This window comes from Notechis scutatus, chromosome 3 (assembly GCF_049901735.1).
Source record: "Notechis scutatus isolate UNSWTSFEM ecotype Mainland chromosome 3, rNotScu1.2, whole genome shotgun sequence".
In the NCBI taxonomy this organism is placed as follows: Eukaryota; Metazoa; Chordata; class Lepidosauria; order Squamata; family Elapidae; genus Notechis; species Notechis scutatus.
This window is the reverse complement of record NC_142011.1, coordinates 169774859-169794736: the sequence shown is the minus strand read 5'-3', so window position 1 is coordinate 169794736 and position 19878 is coordinate 169774859. Positions and strand designations below refer to the sequence as shown.

General features: G+C 37.9%; 1 protein-coding gene across 1 annotated transcript; it reads right to left on the bottom strand.

Moving 5' to 3' along the window:
• Positions 1-12813: 12813 nt before the first annotated feature.
• MRPL15 (mitochondrial ribosomal protein L15) lies at positions 12814-19868 on the bottom strand. The gene is made up of 5 exons (XM_026670436.2): positions 18353-19868; positions 17306-17454; positions 14193-14358; positions 13596-13719; positions 12814-13273 (listed from the first exon to the last, which is right to left on the bottom strand). The coding sequence occupies exons 1-5, from the start codon at positions 18467-18469 to the stop codon at positions 12936-12938; spliced, it is 894 nt and encodes a 297-aa protein (XP_026526221.1). The 5' UTR covers positions 18470-19868; the 3' UTR covers positions 12814-12935.
• Between the last annotated feature and the right edge of the window lie 10 nt (positions 19869-19878).

Sequence of the window (19878 nt, the reverse complement as noted above, 5' to 3'; positions counted from 1 at the left end):
ATCTTCAAAAACGATCAGAATTCTGTAATATCACTGTAGCTTATTAAATGTTTTCATCTTTGTTTACTTTACATTTTTTACAATGTGTATTATTTTAGAGGGGATGGGAAACTTTTTGTTTTGTTTTTAAAAGTCATTGTACAAGGTGCCTGGGGATATTTGCATCCTGTAAAGTATTGTATAGTATTGTTTGGTTGATCTGGAAAAAAAACCAATCTTCACTGTCTAAACTGCTTAAGATGAATAAAATTGTATTAAACTACAGCAGCAAAAACTATACTGTATCCTAGAGCATCATAATGTTTCACAGGGCACGGTGATTTTGCGAGATTAGGTGTTGTCTCCGCAGTAAAATGAACATGAGAAAGAGAGAAACATAATTGGATGTTCAGTTTCATATTTTTTATGAGTTAGCTTTTCCTCATCTTTTTGCAATAATTTTCTAAATATAAAAAGTTCTGAGATGAGTTTCAGAGTTTGATACTGAAAAGTGGGATATAAATGCCCAGAATGTAATATCCAAGCAATCAGGACACTGAAATATGTGAATATTTTTAACTATGAGAAAATAATGAGGAAGGATCTGATAATATTCTTCAAGTATTATATCCCAGAGAAGGGCAAGATTTGTTCATGGACATACTGGTAGCAAGAATGGATTCTAGTCCCAGAGATGTACCGTATTTGCCGGCGTATAAGACGACTGGGCGTATAAGACGACCCCCAACATTTCCACTCAAAATATAGAGTTTGTTATATACTCGCCGTATAAGACTACCCCCTCTTCCACACACCTTCCACTTTTGCACTTTTTTTTTTTTGACGCACTTTTCTGCTTTGGACAATTTTGAAATGAGCTAATCCAATTTTGAACCAAGAATATGCAAATAGCTATGGAGTTTAGAAATGAGTTTTAAAAATATTTTTCATTGCTTACCATTAAGCGTAAAATATGTTGTAAATAAAATGAGAACACAGGAAACGTTCTCTTCTCAATACAGCTGATCTCTCTCTCTCTCGATCTCTCTCTCTCTCTCTCACACACACACACACAAAAACCCGGACACTGAAAAGGCTGCCAAGGAACAGTATATTCAATGCCTTCTCTTTAATCAAGAAACAAGGAATTCCTTAGAATCTTTTTTTTTCCCCAAGTGGCCCTCTTTAAAAAAAAAAATGGAGGTAACACTTTCATTCAAAAAGTCTTCCAGTATCTGGAGTCACTCAGACATATTGAAGTGAGGCAGGAGAGTAAGTGAAATTTGAAATGATCCAGCTACCGTTTTCTTCCCCTCCCGCCCGAAGGCCATTATCTCCACGTCAAAGCGAACGAGGGGAGGCAAAGAAGCCAAACACGCTAAAAAGGATCTCTTTATTTTCCTACACAAGGTCACACCTACTTTTCCGCATTCAAAGGACAACCTCTCCTCACCACCACCACACACACACACACACCCCAATACCCGCAAACAATGTTCTGGGCATTAATCACCATTGCTACATTAACCTGGTAAATTTATACCCTGCCTCCCCCAGTGTTGCTTTGACGGCAGGGATTTCACAGCGGGCGCTCGCTCGCTCGCTCTCTTCTCCGCTCTCCCACCGTTCGCACATGTTGGAAGCACCGTAAAACCTGATAACCCACCGGGCTCCCCATCCTTAACCTACAGCCGCCCGCATGCAAAACCTGCGTGCAAAAAGAAAAAAAGAAAAAGAAAAGAAACGCCGCACGTGAGGATCTTGAATCCTCTCCTCCCCCACCGCTAAGGAAGGAAGAGGGGGAAAGGTTGCGCAGCGCGTGGCGAGTGACACCCGCACACACACACACACACACACACACACACACACACACACACAAACCCCGCTCCCCCAGCCTCCCTCCCGGCTGCAACTCAAGCTCGAAGTGGGAGTCGGGTCCTCCCGGCGTATAAGACGACCCCCACTTGGAGGCATGTTTTCAGGGCAAAAAAGTCGTCTTATACGCCGGCAAATACGGTAAATTCTACTTGAATGTTAGGAAAAACTTCCTAACATTATAAGCAATTCAATAGTGGAATAAATTATCTGTTTTTATTATTAGATTTATATTCCATCTTTATATTTTATACAATTTAAGAAAGTACTCTGTTCATACAATAATGTTCCTACCTTTAGTTTTCCTTACAACAATACCAATCAGGTAAAGGTTGGCTTAAACCCACCCATCCAGCTTTCATGACCAAGGAAGGAGAAGAACTCATGGTCTTCCAGTTTCTATACCAACACTTTAACCACTACATAAAACTGAGATATCATGATATGTGGTAATCTCTCCTTCAATGGATATATTCAAGCTGAGACTGGTAGCCATCTGTTGTGGAGCTTTATTTTGGATTCTTGTAAACATTGAGTTTGGCTCAATAATTTGAGTGGCCCCTTCAAGCTATATGGTTTTTATGAAATAAAACCAATGTGTTCTTCACCCATTTTTGCCCATCCTACTACTATTAGATTATAACTTCCTTGCTACTTCCAAAAAGAGCAGTTATATGGTTCAGTTACCATGTTCTTCAAAGGCATGAAACCTAAATACATTCCCCTAATACCTTGTAGGAGACAAAGCACATCCTCTACTACTTTTGTTTGTTTTGTTTTGTTTTCAATGAAGTCCAGCACAATAAGGACTCACTTGACCTTTGTCCCTTCTATAGTGCATTTTAACATTGTCTTAGAAAAGATATGGTTTTAGATTTTGCAGGGCACAGGTGCACCATTCCGCTATGGACATGACACAGTCTCTGCAGTTGTGATTGGAGTGTAATACTTTTCTTATTACCAGCTGCACTCCGGGGACTGCTTTTGTGGGCTACCAGGAATTTCCTGTGATAGAATATCAGAAAGCTACTGATGACTAGAAGGAGGTGACTTCACAGGGCAAAAGTTCCCCAGCTACAATAAACATTCTCACTGTTGCTGTGTGGATTTCCTACCAAACTTGACAGAATTTTTTTAAAAAAAGAATGAAAACACCAAGCAACTTGTGCTTTAGAGACAATTTTGCTTAGTTAAAAAATAATGCACATAAAGTATGAATATACTAAAATTCTGCTATATTATGTATAAGAAACAGAAATATCTCCAGCATCAGTTTGATTTTCTTTTAAATTAGAAGGCTACCTTATGATTCACAGCAGTTTTCAACAACAGTAATACAAAAAAGCAATGCAGGCTGTTATGTAAGGTAGGAATATTATTTGGGCTTTAGTTCAAGATAAAGAAGCATTGAATGGGCTCTGTGCTGACTTATTCATTGATTCCCTTACTTCTTTTAGTGCTTTGCAGCAGGTGGCCGGTCTGTTACATTCCTTCTGTGACCTCTGCCATCCCACTGCACATACATCAACCCTTCTTGATACATAAGCAAGAAACCCTATTTTATATCCAGCAAAAAATTCCTCTCATTTTTTAAATCAACACAGAATATCTCAATTAGCAACTAGTTCTATATTACTTGTGTACAATCACCTTGTATTTTAGCTAGATCCACCTCCTCATCAACATCATTATGAGATACAGAGCAAATGTAGTTCTATGGTCCATGCACATTTATTTGTTTGTTTGTTTGTTTGTCAAACATGTACAAGATAACAAGAATAGGTATGAACATAAACATAAACAAAGGAAGTAAATACAGATACATTGGGACAGTAAGACAGGGATGGTGGGCATGCTGGTGCGCTTATGCACACCCCCTTTAAGGACCTCTTAAGAATGAGGTGAGGTCCATTGTAGACAGTTTGAGGTTGAAGCTATGAGGGGTTGAGGCTGTAACAACAGAGTCAGGTAAGGTGTTCCAGGCATCGACCACTCTGTTGCTGAAGTTGTATTTTCTGCAATCGAGTTTGGAGTGGTTTACATTGTATCAGTTTTGCCCGTGTATTATTGTGATTGAAGCTGAAGAAGTTGTTGACGGGCAAGATGTTATAGCAGACAATTTTGTGAACTATGCTTAGATCAGACCACAGGCAGTGCAGTTCCAGATTGTCCAAGCCAAAATTTCAAGCCTGGAGGCATAGGGAATACTATTGTGAGTACAGGAATGGAGTACTCTTCTCAAGAAATATCTTTGAACCCACTCAATCATGTTAATGTCCGATATACAGTGTGGGTTCCAAGTGGACGAGCTGTATTCGAGAACAGGTCTGGCAAAGGTTTTGTATGCCCTAGTTAGCAATTCAATGTTATCGGAGAAGAAGCTTCGCAAAATAAGGTTAACAACTCTTAATGCCTTTTTGGCAATGCTGTCACAGTGAGCTCTGGGGCTTAGATCATTTGAGATGAGTATTCCTAGGTCCTTGACAGAGTGAGGGTTATCTACGAGATCATTTCCATCCAACTTGTATTTGGTGTTCTGATTTTTATTGCCAATATGTAGGACAGAGCATATATTAGTTGAAATTTGGAGTTGCCAATTATGTGACCATACTAACATATAGTCAAGGTCGCTTTGTAGGGCAGCATCATTGTCAGTGGTGTTAAGTAATTTTACATCATCAGTGAAGAGGACGCAGCTGCTTTTAATATGATCGCATAGGTCATTGATGTAAAGCAGAAAGAGTGTGGGTCCTAAAACGCTGCCTTGGGGGACACCGCTGTTAACTGGTCCCGCATTTCATCTCCCTGAACATCAAAAAGACCAAATAATTGATTATAGACTTCAGAAGATACAAAGCAGAGCCTCTCCCACTATATATCAATGGAGACTGTGTGGAAAGAGTTCAGTTTTAAATTTCTAGGAGCTCATATTTCTGACAACCTTACTTGGTCAGTACACACTATGGCCACTGCAAAGAAGGCCCAACAGTGCCTGCACTTTCTGAGGCTGCTGAAAAAGAGTGGTCTGGGTGAGAAGTTGCTGGTTACTTTTTACCGGTTCTACCATAGAGAGCATTTTGGCATACTGTGTAACGGTGTGGTATGCTGGATGCTCTGCAGTGGATAAGAAGATGCTCCAGAGAGTTATAAACACAGCACAAAAAAATCATCAGTTGCTCTCTTTCTTCTTTGGAAGAGATTGCGAAGACCAGACTCCTCTCTAGAGCACTAAAAATCTCCACAGACCATTCTCATCCTGGACATTCATATTTTGAACTGTTACCATCAGGGAGGTGTTATAGATGTCTTAAAATGAGGACTAATAGACTGAGAAACAGTTTCTTTTCCAAGGCAATAATTGTCTTGAATCAAACAATGCATATGTGATTTAGCCCTATGTATATAGTGGCATTTTTAAACTATCTAACTTATTATATGTTTTAGATAGGTTTTAGACTAGGTTTTTAATTTTTATTTTAATTATTTTAATTTTTAAATACTCTGTAGTGTGATTGTGATGTGGTACTTGGGACACTGTGCTGGAGTAGCTTTCAAATTTCATTGTATTTGTAGAAGGCAATGACAATAAAGGTATTCTATTCTATTCTATTCTATTCTATTCTATTCTATTCTATTCTATTCGATAGAGCCCTCTCTATTTTGACTATTTGTTGCCTGTTTGACAGGAACACGGCTATCCATTTGTGCAGGGATCCAGATGCAACATGGAAGGAGGGGTCAGGTCTCAAGTATCAATATGGACATCTGCATTAGAAATAAACGCAAGTACCTGGTGAACATGTAAAGTGAATAATTGCGTTGGACAAAGTCACTTGGAGCTTGTGCTGGGAAGGCTAGAATCTATGCCAGAAAATTCATAGGAAACTATATCCAAATACTGCCTCGTAGTTCATTTGTAAAACAATTCTACAATAGGAAATGGGGCAGGGCTGATCTCCACCCCAGGGAAACAGAATACAGTTCCCAGCAAGCAAAGACCCACAAAAGGAAGAGATGGGATGTTTCTCCAGCAATAATCTTTTCAATGGAAAAGTCAGAAAAAACTATAACCCCATCTTCCACTCCATCCTCTATTCTGAGAAGCCAAGAACTTGAGCAAGCCAAAATCCCTGTACTTACCCTATGACACAATCTTTGATTTTCCCACAATTCTACTACACAGAAAAGTGCCACCCTGTACTACAAAGGAAACTCAGCATTCAAGTAGTTCAAAGAACAATCCTTAATCATCTCAGGCATTTGGGAATCACACCTAGGATCATAGTAAGAAGACAACGAGAAACAATAACAAATTATAGATCACTTTAAGTGCAGTTGGCAACGCTAAGCTGTTAATAAAACAACAAAAACTTTACATTAATCTGGGTACTTGTTAAAGAGGAATCATAATGCATGAGGTCGAGGCTATTTGAATTTTATATATAAAACATTCCCTTCTCACCCCTATGGATAGTATGTCTTCCTCAAAGGCCTGGGACTTTGAGGATTTCACACAGTATCTTAGTGGTACCTAGAACTGTACTCTTTTGGAAAAGGAGAAGAAAGGACTCTTTGGAAAAGACCCTGACTGAAGGCAAAAGCAGAAGGGATAGAGGAAGATCAGATGGTTAGAGAATGGAGGACAGGAGAGCCTGACGTGCTATAGTCCACAGGGTTACAAAGAGTTGAGCATGCTTAACAACAAACAGATGGAAATGTCAAATTATTTCCCTGGAAAGAGCATAACATAGTTGTGCCATACAGGAAGTGTTTTTCCCCTTGTAACAAATCTCTGATGCATTTCTGAGGTGGACTTTGCCTGATAGTCTGATTATCAGATTTTATTACACTAACTTTTATATCTCATCTTTTGGTTGTTGTTTTGATTTATTCCTTTCCCTGCATTTTGATGGTTCTCTGTGCTGCTTTGGCACACAATAAGTTATGAGTTAAAATACAATTCTGCCCAAGACTGGAAAACTGCTGAGCTCCTTCAATCTGCCTCCAAAAATGCAAGGGATGGAGAAATACCCTAAATCTGTGGTTCCCAACTGTGCATCAGGGCACAGCAAACTTGCAAGGATGCCATAGATATTTCAAATGTTTGCACTACCCATTTGAGATGTTGTATCTTTGTGCACTAAGGGCACTCTGAACTGAAAAGTTTGGGAATCTCTGTCCCAGATCTAATATTTTAAAGATATAAGAAGAAAACTTTATCAGATAATTTAGTTTGCCTGCTACTAGCAATGACCATGATGTTGCAGAACATGAGGTCCTGCCCTGAAAAAGGTTGGCTGCTGGAATAGTAGTGGCAATCACATGATTCTTCTTACTGAACATATCCATCTCTTAGAGTACAGATCACCTTGTACAGATTGTCTTATGTCAGGAAGCCAATTTGTCACTCATGAGTGCAATGGTTACGATCAGAGTTGTCCAAAGGTATGGAAAACAAAATTGTATTGGGGCTGTAACAGTGTGGTTAATGCTTTGGTTTTTTTTTTAAAAAAGTGCATCAATGTGCAACACACACAAAAATGGGCATAACTTTGACTACATTGTTATAGCCATTGTCAACTTTTTTGACCACATTCTGAGGATACTATTGAACATGGTCATTCAACCTTTAGGCTAATCAGCTCCTGTACATTTGCTGGAGGCTACTGTACTATTTATCTCAAGGTCTGGCTGATACCGCCATTCTCCTAACTACTGATTGAACAAGGCTGCTTTTCCTATCCATGCTTCTTTTGGAATAATAAATGTCCTGCCCTCCTTGTCACAATACCTAAAGCTATCGAAATAAAACATACCTTGAACATTCTTTCCTGAGCAGAAGACTTGCTTGGTCAAATGTGAATCTGGGGGACATCTCAATTATGCTGAAGCTATACTGCCCGAGGCACATGGATTTGAGGCAGGCAGTCTTCCCAGTTTCCCCAGTTCTTGGAATCCCCAGCTGGCATTGTAACTGTCCAACAATTCTTAGACTTGTGGTATCAACACATTTAAGGGCCACAAGATCAGAAAGGCTGCTTTCCAGAATGCAAATCAGACCTTGGCATGTTTTATAAGCAAAGTTAGAAAAGATCACTTTGTTTAACATGTAATAATTGGGTGGTTTAACATCCTTTTATAATATATTAGAAACTGTATAAACTGTACAAAGGAGTAGGAAAATATTACTCAAGTTAAATGAAATGTAATACCTTCCCCTGGTGTTCATTGTGGATATTTTTTCCTCTTTTTTATCAAAGCACTCTGCCTTCTACAGGTAAATTACTAGTGGTTCTGACCATCAGATAATCTGACAGTATTCTTCTTTGCCAGCAGTTTGAAACCATTGGCATGCCTTCCTTTTTCAAATTTCCAAAATATGCACATGGTTTATTTTAAAAACTTACATAGGACGTTCAAAATAATGTAAACAATTCTTGCTATTTAAAGTAAGTACGTTCTATAATGTCACTGTGAACAGTGAATTAGCAGCTCAACTGGAAACATCAGTATTGGGCAACTAAAGATTTTTGCTGCTTTGCATGTTCACAAATGACCATGAAAGTACTGTGAATATTAATTTGGAGGTTGCAAATAAATTTTAGCTAATAAAAATTTACAAATATCAATCAACTGTACATGCACTGTTTATTAGTAGGCTTTATGGTTATTCTGATGATTTACAGGAATGATGACCCAATACTTCCAAAAGCCATGCACTTGTCTACCATACCTATCAATTTAGAAATTAAGGGAACAGTTTGCTGAATGCTGATTTTCTTGTTGTTTTTGTTATCTCATGAGGCTTATTCCAAAAGATGTATAGGGTTATGACTTCAATCTATAGCTATCCTATACAGCTTCAGAATATCTGAAAATGAAAAAGGATAAGGATTGATCTAAGATAAAGCCCTCATTTAGCTATGACAACTTTGGGCCAAACACTGTCTTTGCTTAATCTCAGAATCACCTGGCTGGAATAGAAGCCTTTTCCTCCCTCGGCACAGTGCTGCTGCCACCATGTGTTTTGACTTGAGAAGAGATTTCTCTTCTAGAAAGTAAAATAGCAAACTTCAGCAAGGGAAAGGAATGTTTTCCCACTTTGCTTGGTCTCCCTTTCTGCCTCAGCTGGAGGAGGCAGGATGTCAAACATTTGTGTTTTTTTTAATCAACTTTTAAGTTTCTAAAGAGAGGTAAAATACAAATAACATAATGTCCATCAGACAAAGATGTCTCTTTTGGATCAGATTGAGGGAGTGGGGTGTTAAGGAGACAAAGTTACTTCAGTATTTTATTTTAAATTTCTTTTCAGAATATCTGGCAGCTCTAGGCACTTTTTATGCAACCAGCCAGAAAGTTTGAGTTTGTAAGGGTGAAGCAAATAAAAATAGCAAAGGAAGCACACATATCCTCTGCCACCTTCCCAGGAACAGCCAGTGACTAATATCACTTTCAGTGAGTCAAACCCACCTGTGCTGAGAATTCAGGTCTGTTTGAATTCCTCCCATTCACCAGATGATATAAAGTGCAAAAAGGCCAGTGAAGTTGTTCCTGAACCAGGTGAGAAGAGCCCATGTAACTTCAGAGTACTGGAAACTGAAACTGAAGAATAACAGGATTGATTTGTATTCTTTCGACGAATGAAACCTAACATGTTAGAGATTGTGCAATGGGAGAAACTTAGGAGAAAGACAAACATTACCGTACCACATTGCTAGTAATTAAATTAAGAGAATACTTGTAAAAGGACTCTGAACTGCTTGGGAGCCATTCAGCAGATGGTAAGAATGATAGTTACAGATGGTCTAAAATGGCAACAAATTAGAGGAGGTATAAACTAAATTATTTAGGCAAACCCAGCCACAGGTGGAACCTATGGCCAGGTGCTCTTTATTCACATAGTAACAAAGGTATGGTTCTAAGATGGCATTTACTGTCCCAGATTCTCCCGTCTGACTAGATGAGAATATGATAGATAAAACTTATCATCCAATATGTCTGTGGAGATTCAGTCATCCAGATCATGGTTGTGTCAAAGTTGCTTTTTCAAAAGGCAACTAAACTTTGTTTTTGCTTGAAGATGTTTCACTTCTCATATCATTTGCACTGTTCAGTTGCATAAACCTCCAAGTGGTCTCAACTACTCTCAGAAAGTGTACTAACAAACAGATGACTGCAAGGAATATAAATCCTTCCATTCTCTACCATTCATTGAAAATTGAAGCCATCCCATTTTTTTGTTCTGGGTATTGGCCATTTTTAATACTTGCTTACATTCAGGGATTATAAACTGATATTACAAAGTACCTCCAAAACAAATGCCAATAGCCATTAGCAGAACTGCAAAGCTGAGATCTGATGAAACAAAAATAAAATTTGTTTATATTATCATAGCAATTATATTTTCATTATTTTATTCTGAAGGACAAACTTCAAAAACTACCTTTTTACATTCACTTCTTTCAATTTTGGAATAAGTACAAGACAGCTGATAAGCAGTACCTTAGACTTATCAACCTTCCTAAACATTTTGACTATGCTTAATGATCCATTTAGGTGTGCATATATAATGTACAAAACTCACCTCAATGGAAACAAAAATTTCTATATTTCTTCAGCAATCTTCACTTTTGAGTTAGTTTTTTGGCCCAGGGCCAATTCTCATCCTCAGGAAACAATGTTTCACAACATTGTAACCATTTCTTCAATATATATTGGTTAAAACTAAGTCCTTTATCCTGAAGCAAGTTTAGCTAGTGCTTGTCCTGTTATGTTACTGTTAAATTTCTACATATACAACAAAACAGGAAAGTTGAAACAATTCATCTTGATTCTGTGAAAGACAGATTTGGCTTTTAGACAAGTTCTTTGATTTGAGGAGTTGGTTGGCTCGTATTAAGTCAATATATGAAAAATTACATGGCGGAAGGGGCAGTGATAGATATGTTAACAGATAAGCTTTTGATAGGCTAATAAGTAGGAAATTCTTCACAGCAATGTGATTTTAAACTAATATATAAAATAATGCTATAATAAAATTCTAGAAAGTATTTGAAGATACGATTTTAAAAACAATTAGTGGTTTTTCTTTTCTTAAATATAGCATTGCCACCTTTGCTCCTTTCTAGTTTTTAGTTGATCATAATTATCTTTCTAAAATAAAATGGCCAGATTTTGTGGAACGTGGCAGTTTTGGTTCTTTAACATATTGATAGCAATACAAAATTGGTATCAGGATACAGCTGCCTTTATGACTACAAGGGTGCTTGCAAATATGTACTATCCAATCAGTGCATGTCACTAGCCATCTGTTTCCTGTTTTCATTCTTTCCCCATTATAATTTTATCAGTTTCCCTTTCACCTGAAGTTTATTTAGAATACACCACCACAATATGTTTTATATTAAGAATGTGGTAAACAGTATCCTTAAACATACAGCAATTTGCTCATCAAACATAGAACAACTGAGGGGAAATAAGTCTTCGACTCTTTATAATACATTATATGTAAACGTATTTTACACAGAGACTTTTGCCTAAACTTCATTGGAGGAGTAACTTCCGATCTTACAGCCAGTCAATTAGCTTCCCGGTCCAATGTTTCAAATTCTGGAATGCAATTAACTCATGAAAAAGAAGTGTTGTGCTATCCAATGAGGGAAATCTACTCATATTTTCCTGTCCTTGTTCTCTCTCAAATTAACATCTGCAAAAACAGGTATAACCTGCTCATCTAATATCCAAATACAGGACAGGACAATATAAAAAGAATTATATTAACTATGCTCTAGTTACTGGCTTTTATTTTTAACTAAAGTAACCACCTTAAGGAAACTTGTCCAATATAGCATGGAAGTGGCAAAATGTATACATCAGACTCTTCACTAGCCAATATTGCCATTCGACATTATTCATCTAAACATATGAAATAAACAAAAAGTAGGGATGCAGAACTCAGCTGAATTCCAGTACCTCATACTCCACCGTACTTTAATCTCTAATAGTCATATATTTGTATAGTCACTTGCGAAGGTATTAAAAGAATTACATGCATGCATGCACACACACTCCCTCTCCTCAGCAAATATGACAAGTAGATAATCTGTGACCAAATAACTTTTTTTTTAAAGGGATAGTTCTGTAAGTAAATATACCTATAGCGCTAATGGAACTTCTAGTTAGAAGAAAGCTCTTAGAATTCCTTTTCCAACTTTGAGAATCAACTCTGAAAATGATATACACTTATTCTGAGTATACTAGTAAATATATATTGATAAATACATATACTGTTTATACCAACATTTTTCTTTCAATTCCTTGGCATAAATAGATTTGCTGTCCATAAAGGAGTTATTAAATCTGATATAGAGATCAAAATATAAAAGTGAACCAATACAGGGAAATGGAAAAGCACAAACATGTTTTCTTTCTGAAGAGAATAAACTTTGTTGCTTTAAAACAAAATGTTGAAAGCCACACTTGTAAAGGGAGCATCTTTATACAATTTAAACACTGGCTTATTTTTTAAAATTATACTACATATATCTTAAAATAATTGCAATACTTTAAATTATTATTCAAACATTTAAGATGCCATTATCTGATCCTATATTTATTCAGTCAATTATTCAATTTATACATCCACCTATCTCAAATTGACTCTGGAAGGCTAACAACAGTAACAAAAATCATCAAAAGACATAACTATAAAAAAGAACATATACATTCAGTAGCTGAGGTATAAAAATATATAAACCAATAACAAGAAATCAGCATAACCATTACATAAACTTTGCTACCCATCTGGATTTCCAAGCTAAAAGGGTATGAAAGGCTTATTTACTGAACTCGTAGAAGAACGCAATGTAGGAAAAAGACCCAGAAATCTGCAATAAGTGTTTTAAAGCATGAGACAAAATAAGGATTAATCATATTAAAAATTGCATCTGACAAGGAAAATAAACTAATGCAGAAAAATGTTCATATTTTATTATAGTATTATTACAATGGATTCATTTTTAGAAAAGCTAATATTATTTACATTACATGTAAACATTAAATGGTATATCCAATTTCGGTATTCATGAGCTGTAATATTTTAGCAACCTCTCATCTGTTGGTTTCAAAATCTTCTTTTCTGACATATTTACTATCCAACCTGGAGCAAGTCCAAAGAAAATCTGCCTAGGGTCCTTCTGAGTACTCAGCATTTGGAAGAGTTCATCTTTGGTAATATCTGGCAAGACATAACCATATTTTTTGGAAAGTTCCATCCTTGCTTCAGCAACCTTTGAAGGATCAGCCAAGTAGCCCCTGTTTGCAGGATCTGTATAGTAACGGACAAGATCTTCAGGAGGAAGCATTCGCTTTGGAATAGGTTGGCCTCTCTGAAAAAATGGTACTGGCTTGCAAAGAATCTCTATGTATAAAACATGGAATAAAGAGATAAAATATTGCTTTAATATTAACAATCTAACTTCTGGAATAATTGTATTAACACAAAATGCATTTCCTTACATTTTTTATATTGTACTATTAAAATAAACCTGACCATCTTTTTCTGCTTTAATAATACCTATAGGGCAAAGACTAGAAAGAGTAACATTCAGATTAAATCTGGTGAAAAGTATCACAGATCCTTTTTTTATTGTTGGAAAGCTTTTATTTTTAAATAATGAGAGATTGATGTATTTAAACATTTGGCAAGATCAAAGACATCAAGACATATTGAAAATTCTTACCCAAACTTCTTGGATCGTAGAAAGCTGTAGTAATTACACCACCATTTTTTTCAACAGCAGCTATGGCTAGTTCAGATATCCACTGTACTTCAATGTTTATTTTTGCTGCAAAAGTATCAGCACCCTGTAAATTTATATAAGCTGAAGTTAACATCACTATAAAACATCATTCATTTATCTGCTGATTCTAAAATGCAAGTTATCAGCTGCTATTTCAAGATTAGTGGAGTAGCCTGAAATTGAAGTCCCATTAGTTTAAGAATATAGTCATTTTTTTTAAAAAAAGTTATATTTCTGATTCATTATATGCCATTATATGTGGGGGTATATGTTACTAAAATGCTATTAAATAATTGTTTTGAAAATATTCAGATGCATAAAGCTCCTAGACAAAAAACCTCATTACTAACACAAAACAGAAATACAATGGTTTCAGAATATTATTGAAACTGTTCAATAACTACATTACCAAGTAATGCCACATTTTTTGTACCACACTTCAATATTTCAGAGAGAGGGAGGGAGGGAAAGAGAGAGAGAGAGAGAGAGAGAGAATACTTTCAAAACTAAGCTTAAAAAAACAAGTTATAGACTTGCCTCTTCCACAAGATGGATACCATAATGTCTTTTGAATGGCTGCAAAGTTACACCTCTGGCATTTATCAGTTGGGTAAGATCTATTGGCTGCATGGGATCAATTCTGCCTAAGTCAATAAGGTATTGCAGCTTCTTGAGACTGATAGGTGGATACTGACGTCTGAGACTGTGAAATGGAAAGAAAATAAACATTCAGAAAGTAAATCCAATTCAAAGTAATATAAGAATATTGATAGTATAATACATCAACACATTGTTTTTGGACAACCATCCTCAATGAAAGATGAAATTGTTTTATCTATGGAATATTCTTCTGCAACCCTACAGATTCACTCAAGCCTATATATCTTTATGTGGCAAATGAGTTTTGCAAAACGAAGACCAACTTAATACTGTACACTGACAGAACCCATGCTACTTAACAATTCAGAAATAAAAAGGTACATATTCCTCTAACAAAGTCTTCTTTTAAACAATTATCTTTAACAGTCTAGCTATAAATTGCAAATACAAAGATAAAAGAAAGGAAGTATATTAGTTATAACATTTGACTAATGCAATTAAAACAAGTGTTTTCTGATGAACTGAAATCATCATATTCTGGTAAAACTAGCTACTTAATTTCAAGTTGAATACTCTGAATACTGAATACAATATTGAATATACTAAATACTCAATATATTTAGATGTCTGTATTTTTTGAACAATATACACTGCTCAAAAAAATAAAGGGAACACTTAAACAACACAATGTAACTCCAAGTCAATCATACTTCTGTGAAATCAAACTGTCCACTTAGGTAGCAACACTGATTGACAATCAATTTCACATGCTGTTGTGCAAATGGAATAGACAACAGGTGGAAAGCATAGGCAGTTAGCAAGACATCCCCAATAAAGGAGTGGTTCTGCAGGTGGTGACCACAGACCACTTCTCAGTTCCTATGCTTTCTGGCTGATGGTTTGGTCACTTTTGAATGTTGGCGGTGTTTTCACTCTAGTGGTAGCATGAGATGGAGTCTACAACCCACACAAGTGGCTCAGGTAGTGCAGCTCATCCAGGATGGCACATTAATGCGAGATGTGGCAAGAAGGTTTGCTGTGTCTGTCAGCGTAGTGTCCAGAGCATGGAGGCGCTACCAGGAGACAGGGCAGTACAGGAGGCGTGGAGGAGGCTGTAGGAGGGCAACAACCCAGCATCAGGACCGCTACCTCCACTTTTGTGCAAGGAGGGACAGGAGGAGCACTGCCAGAGCCCTGCAAAATGACCTCTAGTGAGCCACAAATGTGCATGTGGCTGCTCAAACGATCAGAAACAGACTCCATGAGGGTGGTATGAGGGCCCGACATCCACAGGTGGGGGTTGTGCTTACAGCCCAACACCATGCAGGATGTTTGGCATTTGCCAGAGAACACCAAGATTGGCAAATTCGCCACTGGCGCCCTGTGCTCTTCACAGATGAAAGCAGGTTCACACTGAGCACATGTGACAGATGTGACAGGGTCTGGAGATGCCGTGGAGAACGTTCTGCTGCCTGCAACAACCTCCAGCATGACCGGTTTGGCAGTGGGTCAGTAATGGTGTGGGGTGGCATTTCTTTAGGAGGCCGCACAGCCCTCCATGTGCTCGCCAGAGGGAGCCTGACTGCCATTAGGTACCAAAATGAGATCCTCAGACCCCTCGTGAGACTATATGCTGGTGCGGTTAGCCCTGGGTTCCTCCTAATGCAAGACAATGCTAGACCTCATGTGGCTGGAGTGTATCAGCAGTTCCTGCAAGACGAAGGCATTGATGCTGACTGGCCCGCCCGTTCCCCAGACCTGAATCCAATTGAGCACATCTGGGACATCATTTCTCGCTCCATCCACCAATGCCACGTTGCACCACAGACGGTCCAGGAGTTGGGGGAAGCTTTAGTCCAGGTGTGGGAGGAGATCCCTTAGGAGACCATGCGCCACCTCATCAGGAGCATGCCCAGGGGTTGGAGGGAGGTCATACAGGCACGTTGAGGCCACATACACTACTGAGCCTCATTTTGACTTGTTTTAAGGACATTACATCAAAGTTGGATCAGCCTGTAGTGTTTTTTTCCACTTTAATTTTGAGTGTAACTCCAAATCCAGACTTCCATGGGTTGCTAAATTTGATTTCCATTGATAATTTTTGTGTGATTTTGTTGTCAGCACATTCAACTATGTCATGAACAAAGTATTTAATAAGAATATTTCATTCGTTCAGATGTAGGATGTCTTATTTTTGTGTTCCCTTTATTTGTTTGAGCAGTGTACTTCTTACATGGAAATTTACAGCTAGACAAAGGGAAAAATTGTAGATGTCCTTCTTATAATGTTGGAATGAAATTTATGGCCCTGATTATTCATTGGATTAAAGATCTGAATACTAGTGAGTACTGATAGGTAAGACACTCTTAAAGACACACATATACTCCTTCAACTCTGTCCCTTGTATTAGCTATGAAATTATGAGAATTACAGACTTTAAAGAACAATTCTATCACTTGTGGTTATAGGGACACTATTTAAGATGTTAACCTAATCACTACAATTCAGATGAATGTACATCAAAATATTCAGAAGGTTCATTTATGTTTTTGATTGTGAAAATCAACTATCAGTTGTTTCAGAAATCATTTGTAATGAGATCTGAGGAAGGATTCCCATTTTAATGGGAAAAAATAAAATAGACTAATTTCATATTCTTACAAAAATAAAGAATAAAGTCATGATAAAATCTTTATAGTACCTGTTATATAGATTAATAGTTTAATACATACAATGCAAACAAACATGCATAATACTTCTACCCCTTATTTTCCCATAACAACTGTTAGTGGGGTTGAGTTGAGAGACAATGACTGGCCCAAAGTCACCTAGCCAGCTTTTATGCCTGAGATGATAATAAATTATCATTATTGGATACCATTTAGAAAATATGTATATTGACACTTCCACCTGTCAACATAAGGTCATCTTGGATTCATGCAAGTACTATTCCTATAGGACAATTCAATATACATAAAGGCAAACACCAGCTGAAGAACCAACAGATGTTATTTCACATTTTTGTACATATAATAATAGAATAAACTTACTGATGTCCTTCATTGTAGCCGTATTTTGGAATAACCAGATAAAATGGTGTTTGGCCACCTTCAAAGCCTAATCGAGGGAGTGACCCAGATTTTGCTTGCCCGCCAGTTCTCTTTGGAGGATTATATCTTCCACGACCACGTTGTTGTTCCTTAAAAAGAGCAATATGGTAACATGAGTTTCACATTCAAATGTAATTCAATTCAGACCTCTTTTACTCCTTTGTCCTCATAGGCTATCCCATTCCTTACACCTCTATTCCAGTATGAATGCACAAAAACCATTTAAAATATCTCATTCCCCCATCTAAAGTTGAAGCAACTTTATATTCTGCACTATTTTCTCCAAAGCAATGGATGGAAATTAATCAAGGAGAGAAGCAACCTAAGCACTAAGGAGAAATTTCCTGACAGAACAATTAATCAGTGGAACAACTTGCCTTCAGAAGTTATGAGTGCTCCAACATTAGAAGTTTTTAAGACAAGATTGGACAACCATTTGTCTGAAATGGTGTAGGATTTCCTGCCTAAGCAGGGGGTTGGATTAGAAGACCTCCAAGATCCCTTCCAAATTCTATTCTTATTCGGCAATCGAACAAATCAGCATATATTTTTAAAAGGATTAGAGAAAACATTCAAATGAAAGAAAATCGTAGGACACTAATATAGGATAAGTGAATGGGAGACAAATGTAAAAACTACTAGCAAAAACTATAGAAAAAGCAAAACGGAGGGGAGGGGGGAAGGGAATCCCCTGGGAAGGCTTCACGTGGAAAAGGACGCCTAGCTTTCCTTAGAACAGAATAAAATAGAATTGAATTCTTTATTGGCCAAGTGTGATTGGGCACACACAAATTTGTATTGGTGGAAATGCTCTCTGAAAAGATACTTTCGTCAAGAGTTAAAAACCACCAGGTACAACACATCATCATCATAATAATCCTTATCACCCTTAGCTTTCCTCAGCTTCCAGGAAAACACAGCAAAAGCGGCCTACATTGCAGCAGCAGCCCAGCGGAGAACGAGAAGCCTAGCAAACGTTCAACTCACCTTTCGCCGGGCCCCAGGGTTAGGCCGTAGGTTGCCGAGGCTGACCCTAGGCAAGCTCCGCAACAGCTCTAAGGCTTTCATCCTGTTTCCCCCGCCTGGTGCCCGCGAAGCCGCCATCGCCTTAGCGCAATTAATCTCAAGGGCGGCAGCCACGAGAACGGTCGCCCTTCAGGAAAGGCGCAGGCTCGCTCGCGGACTCCTGCGCAGGCGCAGGAAGACGGAGAGGAACGAAAAAAATGGAGTTCTCCTCCCGGTGGGCTTAAGGGTCTGCTTTTCACCTCGGTTGCGGACGTTGCCAAAGTCCATGCGCGTGAAAGCTACAAGCAGAAACAACAGTTGTCAGGAAAGCGCAGCGTTACGGGCAGGGTAATTTTGTAGCGTAGGAAACAGAAATTTTCAAGTTTTTTTCCCCCTGTGGGATAAATGTACTGACTATAATATACTGACAGGGCTAGCGAAGACGCAAAGGAAATTCATGCTCTTAAAACACTCGTGCATCTGAATACATATTGATTCCATGGCTTGTTTTTGATAATATGCATTTTTTTTATTGCGCTATCTGGAGAGCTGTCTTGGTTGTCAATGAAAATACGATACTGAGTTCTCAAAAACATTGTTTTTCAATAGTCGCTCGTGGTTTAACCAGCTTAAGTATTAGAATGATGATTGCATTCAGAATTGGTGCACGCTAACTACACCTTCTACCCCATCTTTCCATAAAGCGATAGGTGAGTTTAAAACAAACCTAAATTTCCAAATACAAATATTGAAAATGAATGCGCAGCGTTTTTACAGCACTCGCAAAATCTCTTGGGGCTGAAATACTGATCTTGTTCTACTCGACGGGACAGGCTGTTTGTGTCCTAATGCCACACAGCTGCAATAACATTGGCATTCTTATTTTTCTTTTGAACAGCTGCCGCATTTCCTTACAGAGTTGATTGCTCCAAGTTTTTTTTTTCCTCCGCGAAAGATATTTAATGGGCAGAGCAACACCTCAAGAAGAAAGCAATTTCTAATTTTCAGCCCAATTCACCTCAAAGGATGGTGGAAAAAATAGGAGGAAGGAGGACTGTTCGATTATCTTCTTGGAGAGGCAAACAGAAAGAAGAGAATTTTTGATTGTCTCCTTGTTTCATTTATTTTTAAAAGCCATGCTCTTAAAAGATGGAAAACATGACAGCCCTTTTTGATGAAGTCCAACTGTCAAAAGGAATAGTAATTCTATGGTGAGGAATGATGGCAGTATTTGAAAGATCGTATGTTGCCAATCTTTGAATCAGCTAAAATAAAGCACGGTATCAAAAGAAAAATAAAAGAAATCCGGTTAATTTTCCCTCTAAAATTAAAATACTTTTTTGCTAAAACACTTCGCGGCTTCAGCTATCAGGTGGGCCAACGAAGCCACGTGACCCGAACTGGGAGCTCCCAGAATCCCTTGCCATTGGCCGGCCTTTTACGGGGTCGGCAGCGGTTTGAAAGTCTGAAATCAGCAGCAAGAGCCGTCGCCTACGCTGAATAGCAAC